Genomic DNA, 13,992 nt, shown 5'->3' on the forward strand with positions numbered 1-13,992 from the left:
AATAAGTCTTGGACGTATCTTCCATCTTCGCAGTTAAATGAAAGGCAGATTGTTATTTGCCATGTGTTTCACTTCTTTTATTTATGAAGCAACTTCAGTAACAATTACCAGTGTTGTTGCGGTTCTAGGCACTACAGTCTGGAGCCGAGCGACCGCTACGGTCGCAGGTTCGAATCCTGCCTCGGGCATGGATGTGTGTGATGTCCTTAGGTTAGTTAGGTTTAATTAGTTCTAAGTTCTAGGCGACTGATGACCTCAGAAGCTAAGTCGCATAGTGCTCAGAGCCATTTGAACAACCAGTGTTGTTAGTTCATGTGTGTCATCCTGGCGATGTCTTTACTCGGTCCCCATATGCTAGATGGGCGATTTTCAGTGTTTTTCGACCACATTTATTTCAACACTTTACTTCCACTTTTCACTTTGCACATTCAATATAGAGTGAACTGTGCAGGTGAAGTGTTGAAATAAATGTGATAAAAAAAAAGCTGAAAATTGGCCACATGGATTACGAAAACTGAGTAAAGACCTATCCAGGATAATATACAATGAATTAATAACATTGGAAATCACCAATGAAGATGCTTCATAAATAAAAGAAGTGAAATGTGTATGGCAAAAAACAAACTGTCTTTCATTTAGTTGCAAAGACAGGACATACATCTATAACTTTCGATGTAACTAAGGAACAACGGAAAATGAAATTAAAATGACGAAATAGCGTTTTTTCTCCAAGAAAAAAAGTGTTACATGGTCATCAACCTAGCTTAACGTAGAGTTCCAGGGACTCCACCAGAAAGTGGAAAATTCCTTGCATCATCTTAGATTTTTAGGCAGTATATACCTTGAACTTGAAATTCGTAACTTTAGTCATTTACATATCCGTGAGTGATTGAGTGATGTATATTATGAAGTTAGACAGACATACAGCCATGTCTACTCTCTCTCTCTCTCTCTCTCTCTCTGTGTGTGTGTGTGTGTGTGTGTGTGTGTGTGTGTGTGTGTGTGTGTTAATTGCTGTGATTCACCAAAAGTAATATTAGCTTTCTGTCTTGGTTTTGCAGCTATTCTTCAAACAGAACAGTCAAAAAATCCACTCCGGCTGTTCAGACTATACAGATGTGGGTTAGTGTTACCATTTGTAAATTGTTATTGAATTTTTAATTGTTTTAATTGAAGTTATTTTGATAATTTGAGTGGGTAAGCACAAGTGGAGAGGACCAAAAAGCAATTCTAAACATTTTTGTGATTGAACAGGTGAAAAGAGAGAGAGAAATATCAGACGTGGAAATGAATGGAGAACAGGATCAAATCTGTGTAACGAAAATGGGTATAAAACTAAGCAGAAGGCTCATTCTGAAATGCGCCAACCAAGATCTAGGAAAAGAAAGGGTTCTGTATCTCCTGCTAAAAACACTGGCTCTGCCATAGATGGAATAAAGAAAAAAAGAAGGAATGTTCGTAAACGAGCAAAAATAAAAAGGATTGCCTGTGAGTCATCTGTTATGCCAAACAGTGATAGTGCTTCTTCCAGTACTCACAAATCACCATATATTCAAGAAAACCGGGTTGGAGATGGCCCTATTACACAGATTACTAGAACTGTATCTAATTTTGCAGAAGAAACACCAAGTTGTAAGTAGTTATTTCACATAAGTATTTAATAATTGTTATTGGTAGTTTCTATTTTTATAAGACTCTGATATCATCTCTGCATTGCAGTTTTATCAGTTCACACAGGTAAGTACCTTAGTTCGCATGTGTATTGAAAGATGTTATGTGATCAAGAAATCATCAGGAACACTTAGTACTAATTTTTAAATATTCCTGCTAGCATAGAGCATCACTCACACATAGAATAGACATTGAACTGCAGGCTGGCACACATATGGTAACTAGTTAAGTTACCTACCTCTGCAACTACTTCTGAGTTAAGGTGTTACTAATCCATCTTACCTACTTAGTTGCACTCATTAGCTAGCACCTCTTTCCTGATCATTGAAACTGGCTGAAAACTTTTGGTGACAATAGAGTGATTCCAATAGTGTAAACCATGCATTATATAGGGCTGAATTTTTGTGACTTTTAATAACATTTTTATACACTTAACAGTTGATGGCCAGTCATGCAGGTAGATGAATAACAGTCCTAGTGCTGTAGACCTAAGCATGATGAGATAATTAGTGACTGTTTAGTGTGCCATAAGAACAATTAACGTTATAATAACAAGATTAGCCACTGTGTTGGGTAGCAGAATAATTTCACCAGAATAACACACTGGTTTTCAGGCTGAGCAAAAGACATCACAAATAAATGAGGTTGCACAGTGAAAGTATGTCCGCACTATTAAGATTGTTCTTGCATTGGATTGTTATTGTAGCAGCACACCATTGTCAGTTAATCACAGTTATCAAAGTTGAATGAATTCACAATGCGAAATCATGCAGGGTAGCCGCATGGTCTGAAGTGTCGTGTCGCGGTTTGCACAGCTCCCCCCCCCCCCCCCCCCCCCCAACCCTGTTGGAGGTTCAATTTCCCCTTGTGTGTGTGTGTGTGTGTGTGTGTGTGTGTGTGTGTGTGTGTGTGTGTGTGTGTGTGTGTGTGTGTTTTGTCCTTAGTGAAAGTTAGTTTAAGGTAGATTAAGTAAAGTACAAGCCTAGGGGCCGATGACTTCAGCAGTGTAGTCCCATAGGAACTAACCACCAACACAACACGAATTAATTAAATGAAATTGTCATTGAGTTTAATAAATGACGCACAACAGGATGTGAGGTCCTTGTCAAACACAGTACATTTTAGAGACTGATCATGGCGAACTTTCCCATACTGACCAACACAGTTGTAGCGTCTGTTATTTCTAACTGCAGACTGCATGCTCTGGAATTCAAATGGTGTTACAAAGACTGGTGTATGAATCTAACTGTTGTTTCATAAACTGCATAGTACTTTGAAAATAGATAAGGTTAAATTTGGTTGTTTTGAATTAACTACAAGCTTTTACAACAATTTATCTTATAAAAAATGCTACTGGTTGGAAACTTAGAAAAATATGCAGATACTATTATGCCTCCACGATGTTAATCCTTTATTTACAAATATAAGCACCATATTGAAACCCATTGTGAGTTATATGAAATTATTATTAGTGTTGTATGTGGTACTGTACAGATAAGTAATAGTAACAAAAGTACGGAGTTGAAGGTCAGAGTCCAATAGTGGTTTGGGCAAAATCTATAATGAAAATTGGTAGTATACCACAACTTCAGGTTTAATTATTTCATAAGATTTCATAAGTTTCAGCTAATTTAAAGTATTTTACTGTAAAGTTGGAAGGCTTGGCTTTCAAATGGTGTAGATTATAACATTGGATTCTGCTAATTAGCTCATAGGTTTCTCTACTTATCGAAGTCTAATATTATCTTAAATTAATTATAACTTTTAATTAACTTAATTATAGCCAAACTAATGGTATCAATGGACTCAGTGCTGTGAGAAGAAGAGACTGAACAGTAAAATTAAATTGAACTTTGTCTGATAACTAATTTGCAGGTTTTCGTGTACCTATTAATGTTACATAAACATCTTTATTGGGCATGTAATAAACTTGGAAGAAATTGATAATTATTGGGAGCTGATGACAGGTAATATTCATTTGTTACAACACATGGCATGTAATGATATTGGTTTAGAGCATATGGGGGGGGGGGGGGGGCAGAGAAAAGGCATTGATGGGGAAAGAGAAGAACAGCAGAAAAAGTCATTTTGAGAGATTGTGCCAGTGTGAAACATAAAGATGGATGCAGAGAAGCTGCAAAAAAGTGGAGAAAATACTGTTAAGTAATTTATCTGCATCTCTTCTGATGGTGATATATGGTTCACAAAAGTTAAGTGTGTTAGGAATGAGGATAGAAATACATTGCATATCTACTTTGCTATAAGTGGATTTATTATCAGATTAAACAATGGAAAATCCAGGAAGGAATAATGACAATATTATGAAAACGAAAGACTGCTATTCACTGTACAGTGGAGAATTTGAGACTCAAACAGGCACAATAAAAAGACTACTAAACACATAAGCTTCGGCCAGAGGGCCTTCTCCTCAAATAGACAACACACACACACACACACACACACACACACACACACACACACACACACCACTTCATACAAACGCAACTTACACACATGACCACTGTCTCTGGCTGCCAAGGTCTGAGCTAAGACTTTCCAGGGTTGCCACAAGTTCTGGAAATCAGGAAATTTAAAATGTATCAGGGAAATTTGAAAAAACACTGGAACAATCTCATTTTTTGTCTCAATAGATAAAATGGTTTGTTTACTGAGATATAATGCATTGTTTCCTGATGGGCTCAGCTGAATGCGTGCGCTGCTCCCCTACTCCCTCATTCTTTCCGCTTCTCCTCTTCCTACTATTCCCTGAGCTTGCAGTCAGTGCTTCCACCACATCCTGCCACTAGCCTAGCAGCTGCCAATGAGAGCCAGGGAGGCATGACATGTGAGTGTTTGGATCTGATAGTCAGAGACTGGTGATGGAGTGGCCCTAGACAGCAGTCATATGTGCATGAATTGTGTCTGAGTGATTATGTGAAAGTGTGTGTGCTCTCATTTTCTGACAAAGGCTATGGCCAAAAATTTAGTTGTGGTAGTGTGATTGTCTTCCCTACGTGTCTGTCTGTGGCTCAGTGATCATCTTTACGGTGAGTTGTTACCTATCCTCATTAGTATTCATTCTTAGAGTATTCGAGCAAGTTATCTGTTGCATGGATTGATCACCACAGTCTCATTTTATCAAGATGATGTCTGTGATACATGAAGTTAGCCATGCAAGTGAACTTCAACGATGGGCCAAAACCGCATGCCATTCCTGCGGGTAACTGTTAATGGGTCGGGCCAGCCGGTCTGAAGCCCACTAATGTGCAGGCCATGCCCATCGGATCTAGTCTCATCGATCTGACCGCAGGCGGGTCTGTTTGTGTGTGGTTTAGTGTGGTGGATTTTCATGGTTTATCCAAGGACCCAGGACTGCAGTGCTCCTTGGCAGGCTGGAGGCCATGGGTGATAGATTTCAGGAATTGCGACTGTCTCACCATAAGTACATTGTACAGTGCGGTGTTTTATAGACATTTTGTTTATTCTAGTACATTTTGGCACTTTGAAAGTTCATATATTAGAAAGTATGGATGATAAGCAGAAAAAAATTGTGGCAGTTGTTGGCGGTTTGTACGTCAAGTACTCATATATTTCTCAAAAGAAAAATCACACAATGAAATGTAGAATGAAATTGTCGTGTGGCGTTGATGGCCAGGAGGCCCCATCCGGGGAAGTTTCACCGCCGGGTTGCAAGTCTTCGTATAGGTGATGCCACATTGGATAACTTGCACATTGGTGATCATGAAATGATGATGAGGACAACACAACACCCAGTCCACAAGTGAAGAAAATCTCCAAACTGGCCGGGAGTCAAACCCGGGCTTGCTGCATGTTGGGTAAATAAGTTACCACTCAGCTTAGCAGGTGGACACACAATACCTCTAAAATAATAGACATAATACAATGAGTAATAACTGACAATAATGAGCATAGTAGAACCAACATTTTATTGGCGGTCATCTATAGTGTTAGTTTACACAACTCTTCCGTGCCTTAAACATTGCTTTCAAGAGGCCTACATTTTTCTGAGATTATTTCTGAACTCGGCAAAGGTATTTTACACATCTTGCGACTCCAAGGAAATGCATATTTTTGTCACCAAATGTATTTCATTTTATTGAAATCAAATAACATCAGTGGTCTTAATGAAACACATGTCCGCCCCTGGTAGCTGAGTGGTCAGCGCGACAGAATGTCAATCCTAAGGGCCCGGGTTCGATTCCCGGCTGGGTCGGAGATTTTCTCCGCTCAGGGACTGGGTATTGTGTTGTCCTAATCATCATCATTTCATCCCCATCAATGCTCAAGTCACCGAAGTGGCATCAAATCGAAAGACTTGCACCTGACAGGAGGTCCTAGTCACACGACATTTACAATGAAACACATGTGCTATTTGGTTTTGCTTTCTCCATCTATAAACAGTTCATTGCAAAGGATGATGATGTTAGTACTTAAGATTTTTCTTCACAAGTTTAGAAATAAAGAACTCTCTCTATTTTTTTGTCAATCTTAGTCTTTATCCATGCTTGATATCTCTAAATTTGTGAGGGAAAATGCCAAAACTTGTCTGGAAATCCGGGGAATATCAGGGAATTTCACTTGGGGAAACTTGGGGAAACCCTGCTTTCTTTGAATGATTGTCCAGCTGTTGCAGCAGAATTTGGAAGATGATAAAAATGTCCTATGATTGATTAATTGTAGCGCACTTTGTCATGTCACTCATGTCCAGATAACTTAGCTGCATTTATGACCTTGGTAGACATGACATTTTTGTCAACTAATGAACCCTCCACCCCCCTTCCCCCTCCTATGATGCGTAAACTGTGTGTCTGTTATATGTTTCATGCATTGTTAAATATTGTGGAGCTTTCCTCTTGGGGTTTCATCCTCCTCTCAGTTCCAAGAATATGTTGAGGGCAACATCTTTCCTGGAGACAGGAAATTCAGGGACTTTGTTACAAATGCATTTCCAGTTTACTCTTAAAATCTCGGCATTTGAAGTGTCTTTACCTTGTATGTGGTCTATATTGTCATTGAAAAATGGAAAGTAATGCCAGGCTTCAGTGCCCAGGAGGAACAAAAGGTGTGTGTGTGTGTGTGTGTGTGTGTGTGTGTGTGTGTGTGTGTGTGTGTGTGTGTGTGTGTGCGCGCGCAGCTTATCAGTGACAGTCGATTTCAAATGCAACTGGAGTCAGTACTTTTAGGGAATGCAGATCCATCTTAAAAAGTTTCCGAGCAAACAGTGGGAGAGGAAACTGTACATATTGAACATCTGGAATTGAGGTATCTCACAAAAGCTCATTGTTTACAGTAGCGCACAAAGCTGCAGCTTATCAGGGAGCCAACCGAGACAAAAAGTGGACAGCTGTAGTCCAAAAGCCCTTAGTGTGGTTTGACAAGTCAAAATTTTCTTTTTTTCCCGTCATATGAAGTGTCAAATGCACCAATCCGTAATTAGGTGTTTAACTTGCAATTCGTGGAGGTTGTAGTTTTGGTCAGATGTGGTTCTGTGATGTTTTGGGTTGTTTTTCATACTATGACTTGGAACCACTCTTTCAAATTACCAACAAAATGAACCAAGGTGCTTGTTTCCACATCATCAGTGACCATGTGCTGCCATACCCTGACTGGACACACAAATTACCTTAAACCCATAAGAAAAAGTTCGGAACTACTTGCAGCAGCAAGTGAGATTATCTGTCAATGTCCCCACAATTTGTGGATAAACATCAATGTGTGGCTTCAGCTGGATGTGGAATATCTGACGAAAATTGTGGACACTCTTTCTCACCTATTTGAGGCCATTATCAAGACTGGAAGTGCTGTTACAGGGTTTTACCAGGACATCATCTGGGTGTGACTAATTTTTTGTACAATGTGCTTAGCTCTCACTTGCAACTTGTTGGCTCCCAAAGAAGTGGAAAAATGAGTTCTGAAAACTGAACAATGCTTACCAGCATTCTGTGACTGGAATTACTGTCAACAAATATAACACTTAATTAGTGTGATCCTGGACAAATATAGTCACTGGCACTCCAAAAGAACTGTGAAAATTACCACTAGCGGACTGGAAAGCAAGATTACATGGCACGGAGATATCAGAAGCAGATTAGCACAGGTAAATAAGAGAGCTTTCTTCATTGAATGAGCTCGACTGATATCAGATATTGATATGGAATTGAGGAAGAACTTCCTGGAAGTATATATCTGCAGTATGGCATTTTGTGGACCACTGGAAGAGGAGGAGGAAGAGGAAAGTGGTACTATCAAAGAATGTCAAAAATTAAGTGGACAGGTGAAGTACAAAATGTAGTAGTACTAAGAAGATTTAAGTGTGGGTGTAGACCAGATGTGGCTTGAAGTCAGCAAATAGTATCAACAGCAATTGAAGAGATTTATACCAAATAAATTGACAAAAGATGGAACTGATCCCCCATGTTACACTGTTGTGACCCCCAGAACACTGTTGCAGAAACAATAAAAAAATCCATGCCAAATTTAAATGAATGCAAAATCCGCAGCATTGATAATCTTTTATGGAATCTCAAAGTTTAGTGTGAGCTTCAGTACAAGATGTGGATAATAGTTTCCACAGTGAAACTTTGTCTAACAGCCTGGCAGAAAATCCACAGAGATTGTGGTTGTATGTAAAGTATACTAATGGAAATATTATCTATGACAGTGCCACTAAAGCAGATTTCGAATCAAGAAGAGTTGCATGCAGGAGTAACTTAGAAATAGACATCCTCGGAGTAGTAAAGCAACTTGAATCACTTAACAAAAACAAGTCTTCTGGTCAAGACTGTACACCAGTTAGGTTCGTTTCTGAGTACACTGATGCAAAAGCTCCATGTTCAACAGTCGTATACAACTGCTCACTCAATGGAAGATCTGTACCCAATGACTGGAAACTTGTGCAGGTCACACTAATGTACAAGAAAGGCAGTAGGAATAATTCATTAAATTATAGACTCATATAATTAATGTTGATATGAAACAGGATTTTGGAACATATACTCTGTTCAAACACTGTGAGTTACCTTGAAGAGGACAATCTATTGAAAAATAGTCAATACAGATTTAGAAAACATTTTTCTTGTGAAACACAACTAGCTCTTTACTCACGCGAAGTGCTGAGTGCTATCGACAATGATTCAATATTTCTAGATTTCAAGAATGCTTTTGAAACTGTACCTCACACACAGGTTGTAATCAGATTGTCTGCTTATGGAATATTGTCTCAAGTATGTGACTTGATTCGTTATTCCCTTTCAGAGAGGTCACAGTTTGTAGTAATTCACAGAAAGTAATAGAGTAAAAAGGAGTGATCTCTGGTGTCCCTCAAGGTAGTGTAATAGGCCCTCTGCTGTTCCTTATCTATATAAATGATTTAGGAGACAATCTGAGCAGCCATCTTAAGTTGTTTGCAGATGATGCTGTTGTTTTCATCTAGCAAAGTCATCAGATGATCAAAACCAACATAAAAATGGTTTAGATAAGATATCTGTATGGTGTGAAAACTGGCAGTTGACCCAAAGTAATGAAAAGTGTGAGGTCATCCATATGAGTGCTACAAGGAATCTGTTAAACTTCAGTTTCACCATAAATTTGTCAAACCTAAATCATAATTTCAAATAAACACCTAGAAATTACAATTACAAACAAATTAAATTGGAAACAACACACAGAAAAAGTGGGGAAGGCAAACAAAAGACTGCATTTTATTGGCAGAACACTTGGAAGATGCAGCAGATCTACTAAAGAGATTGCCTATGCTATGCTTGTCCATCCTCTTTTGGAGTACTGCTGCATGCTTTGGGATCCTTACCAGATAACCGAGCGAGATGGCGCAGTGGTTAGCACACTGGACTCGCATTCGGGAGGATGATGGTTAAATCCTGCGTCCGGCCATCCTTATTTAGGTTTTCTGTAATTTGCCCAAATCACTCCAGGCAAATGCCGAGATCGTTCCTTCAAAATGGCATTGCCAACTTCCTTCCAGATCCTTCCCTAATCTGATGAGACCGATGACCTCGCTTTGTGGTCTCCTTCCCCAAACAACCCAACCCAACCCTTACCAGATATGATTACTTGAGTACGTCAAGGAAGTTCAAAGAAGTGCAGCACATTTTGTGATATCAAGAACTGCGGGAGAGTATGTCATGGACATGATATATGATTTGGCATGAATCATTGAAGTGAAGATTTTTTTGTTGCAGCGGGTTCTTCTCAACAGCTTTCAACCACAGTTTCTCTCCTCCGAATGTGAAAATACAGGGTGTATCAAAAAGAATCATCTGATTTGGCACATCTATATTTCTGAAACCAATAAACATATACAGTGAGTTTGGTTTTTTGATGAACAGGAAACTCAAAAAGCTTTTTTTTTTCATACCTTTTCATTTAATATGCCCCTCTTGAGATGCGTGGCATATGTCAGTGTGGTAATCACTTTGTGCCCACACTGCAGCGAGCATGTCTCGAGTTACAGCTTCCTCAGCTGCTGTCATGTGATGTCTCAGTTCATTCATTATTGCTGGTAATGGATGCACATAAACAGAGTCTTACATAAACCCCCACAAGAAATAATCACACGCAATCATGTCTGGTGACCTTGGAGGCCAGTAATGTAAGGTTTTCCCTACGCTTAAAACCTCTCTCCACTCTCTCTTTCTTCCTCATCACTTCCTGTTATATGCCTAGAATCACATCCAGAGAACGCTTAAATGGCCGCAACCGCCCAATGTGTACTATCATTATTCTAGTTGGTGCCTGAAGCTTAACATTAACGGGGGATGTGGTTTCAACTAATTGGTATGGCCCTTGATACCTCGTGATGAACTTCTTCATTTTCTCTTTTGGCATATAGGGACTGGATAGCATTACCCTACTCTATACTGCGGTAAACTTCCTTTCCACTTCACTGTGTCTTCCTGCCTTTCCAAAGCCTTTGCATTCGCCTCTTGTACCCGTTTACAAACATCCTGAATTGTCCTCACAAATTGATGTACAGATTCATCGGTCCTTCCTTTCTGTAGCTTTACTAAATCAAATGGTGACAAAATGTTTTGCCCATCCCATACACTACCTCAAACGGAGACAAACCATTATTGGTATGGATTTTTGCATTGTGTACGCATACAATATGCTTCAAATACTCGTCCCACTGGTGCTGATGAGAATCCACATAAAAAGTCAGCATCTTCCCGATTGTTCTGTGTACCCGTTCAGTCCTTCCGTTAACCTGTGGATGCAACACCCTCAACCTGAACTTCTTTACGTTCAATAATTTACACAGTTCCTTCATTAAATCCAACATGAAGTTGGTCCCTTGGTCAGTAATTATTGTCTCTGGTACACCAAACTTCAAAATCCAGTTGTTTATTAACGCTTACGTGACCATTGCTGCTTGTTGATTTGACATAGCCACCATCTCCACATACCTCAAAAAATGGTCTAATGTTGTCAGAACGAATCTGTTCCTCAATGGTGTTTGAGTGAAAAGTCCTAAGACATCAATTCCCAACATAGAAAATGGACGTGTCGCTTCTGGCAATCATAGTAGCTGTATCAGTTTCCGACTCAAATCTGCTGTCTGTGCACATGGTATAAAATTCTTGACATACTGATCCACATCTACTTTCCTACCTCTCCACCAATACTTCTCCGCCACTCTCCTGTTCGTCACTCTACTCCCACCATGACCAGATAACACTTGATCATGTGCTTCCTTTAAAAGCTCATCTCTCAGCTTCGTTCACACCACTACCCTTGGCCCTAACTTCGTTTCCCTGCACAAAAGACCGTCGCACGTATTAAATTGTCGCTGTGTCCGATACAATTTACAGTCGTTGTCAGCGTCCCTTAATTCTTGCCATACCGCTAGGTCATAACCTATGACTTCTACTTTTGCCACCTTTCTACTCAGTGCATCTGCATTACCGTGCTTCTTCCCAGGCTTGTGCACCACCTTGTGGTTGAATACACTAAGCCTCACAGCCCACCTAGCGAGTCTAATGGACGGATTCTTAAAACCCAGCAACCACTTCAATGCAGCATGATCTGTCACTACCCAAAATCTTCTCCCATATAATTAACATTTAAAATATGTGATTCCATAGATTACACTAAGCGTCTCCCTCTATGTTGTTCGGTAATTCCTCTCTACTGCATTCAACTGCCTATACACATAGGCTACAGGATATTCTTTCCCATCAATTTCCTGACTAAGAACACACCCTAATGCTTGATTTGGTGCATCACATGCTAGAATAAATTCATTTTCAAAATCTGGAAACACAAGAACTGGACTTGATGTTAACAGTTCTTTCAGTTTGTCAAACACTTTCTGACACTCTTCTGTCCACTCAAATTTCACACCCCTCCGTAACAATTGTGTCAATGGCTGTGCTAAATCTGCAAAACCCTTGCGAATTCAGATGAATGATTGCATTTCCTTAACTGCTTTCAGCTCCGGAAAATCCCTTACAGCCTATACCAACCTCGGATCTGTTCGCATTCCGTCCTTACTGATGATATGACCTAAATATTTCACATCTTCCAATGCAAAATGACACTTCTCCAGGCTCAAAGTGAAATGAGCTGCTCTTAACCTCATAAAGACTTCCCTTAACTGCTGTCTATGCTGCTCCATACTACTTTAAAACACTATAATGAAATCCAAATAGACAAGACACTACCGTGGTTTCAAACCCCTCAACACACTGTCTAGCAACCTCTGAAATGTAGCTAGAGCGTTTTTCAAACTGAATGACATTCTGATGTACTGGTAATGGCCCCCAGAAATAGAGAAAGCAGTTTTTGGACAATCCTTTGGAGCCACCTCTAACTGATGATAACCACTTGTCAAATCCATCGTAGAAAAGTACTGGCACTGTCCTAAGTGACCCAAAGTCTCCAATATGTTTGGAATAGGGTATGCATCTATTACTGTCTTATTATTGAGGTATCGGTATTCACAACAGAACCTGTATATCTTAGTTCCATCCATAGATTTTTTTAGGCACGACGACAATGCCCGATCCCCAGCAACTATTACTATGCTCTATACCACCATCCGCAAGCTGCTGATAAATGAAATCCTCCACAGTTGGCTGCAAATACCTCGGTATTCTGTACGGTTTATGGTAAACAGGTGCTTCATTCCCTGTTGGTATCCTGTGTTGAACTAATGGAGTTGCTGGCAACGGCCCTCGCGGAAAAAACAAATCCTTAAATTCCCACAATAATTCTTCCATATGCTCTTTTTCTCCTCCTGTCAAATGCTTAACTTTGTTATGCAATGCAGTTCTATCGGCAATTAGTGGTTGATCGCTACGCCTACCTCTCAAACACAAGTCATCGTCATCTGGTACATCCAAATTCACTACTAAAACTCCTTTTCCCAAATTCGCATCTACAGTGCTAAAATTATCCACGTTCATGGGGACTACTCGCCTGTTGTTTCCCTCTTGCACGCGTACAATACTATGTTTCACAAAACAACCTAATGGATCCAAAACTTCATTATCCTCCAATGGTTCAATAACACATACGTGCCCACAGGTAGATTTGACTCTACACTTACCCAAAAGCGACTTCCCGGTGCCACTAGACACACACTCATGCAAATGAAGCCTTAATGCTAACGTACGCAGCTCAGTTGGTTTGTTCATTACGTTGAATGCCCCTTGCGACAGTTCTGCGTTGACAACAGTTTCCCTTAGCTGAGATAACATTCCACCAAGTTCCACAGTTCGTTGTCTGAGGTCAATTTTGGCATGATGTTGATGAAAGAAATCTACTCCTAGGATCATGGCTCAAATGGCTCTGAGCACTATGGGACTTAACATCCATGGTCATCAGTCCCCTAGAACTTAGAACTACTTTAACCTAACTAACCTAAGGACATCACACAACACCCAGTCATCACGAGGCAGAGAAAATCCCTGACCCTGCCGGGAATCGAACCCGGGCGTGGGAAGCGAGAACGCTACCGCACGACCACGAGCTGCGGACCCTAGGATCATGTCATAGCTCTCGCTTACCCATGGTATTACCTCCATGCATGCACCAATTCAGACTCTCCCCATGCAAAAGCCAACTGGCACTGACCCCAAAGGTGTGACCTTATCTGCCACTCCACGCAACCTGTAACATGGTAGGTCTAACTTCTTTCATCCTATTAAACTCATAGTAGCCACTGACACTGAGTTTTGCTATTTGGGGAGCAAAATAACTGATGATGGTTGAAGTAGAGAGGATATAAAATGTAGACTGGCAATGGCAAGGAAAGCGTTCCTGAAGAAGAGAAATTTTTTA

At 40.1% G+C, this 13,992-nt stretch overlaps 1 protein-coding gene across 1 annotated transcript in view; it reads left to right on the forward strand.

Moving 5' to 3' along the window:
• The window catches only part of LOC126260271 (eukaryotic translation initiation factor 5B-like), a 561,696-nt gene that overhangs the window by 281,097 nt on the left and 266,607 nt on the right, over positions 1-13,992 (forward strand). The window contains exons 7-8 of the mRNA XM_049957597.1: positions 1,062-1,122; positions 1,255-1,632. Of these exons, the coding sequence (XP_049813554.1) occupies positions 1,062-1,122; positions 1,255-1,632 (439 nt within the window). The remainder of the gene's footprint in view (positions 1-1,061; positions 1,123-1,254; positions 1,633-13,992) is intronic.

Source organism: Schistocerca nitens, chromosome 5 (genome assembly GCF_023898315.1).
Source record: "Schistocerca nitens isolate TAMUIC-IGC-003100 chromosome 5, iqSchNite1.1, whole genome shotgun sequence".
In the NCBI taxonomy this organism is placed as follows: domain Eukaryota; kingdom Metazoa; phylum Arthropoda; class Insecta; order Orthoptera; family Acrididae; genus Schistocerca; species Schistocerca nitens.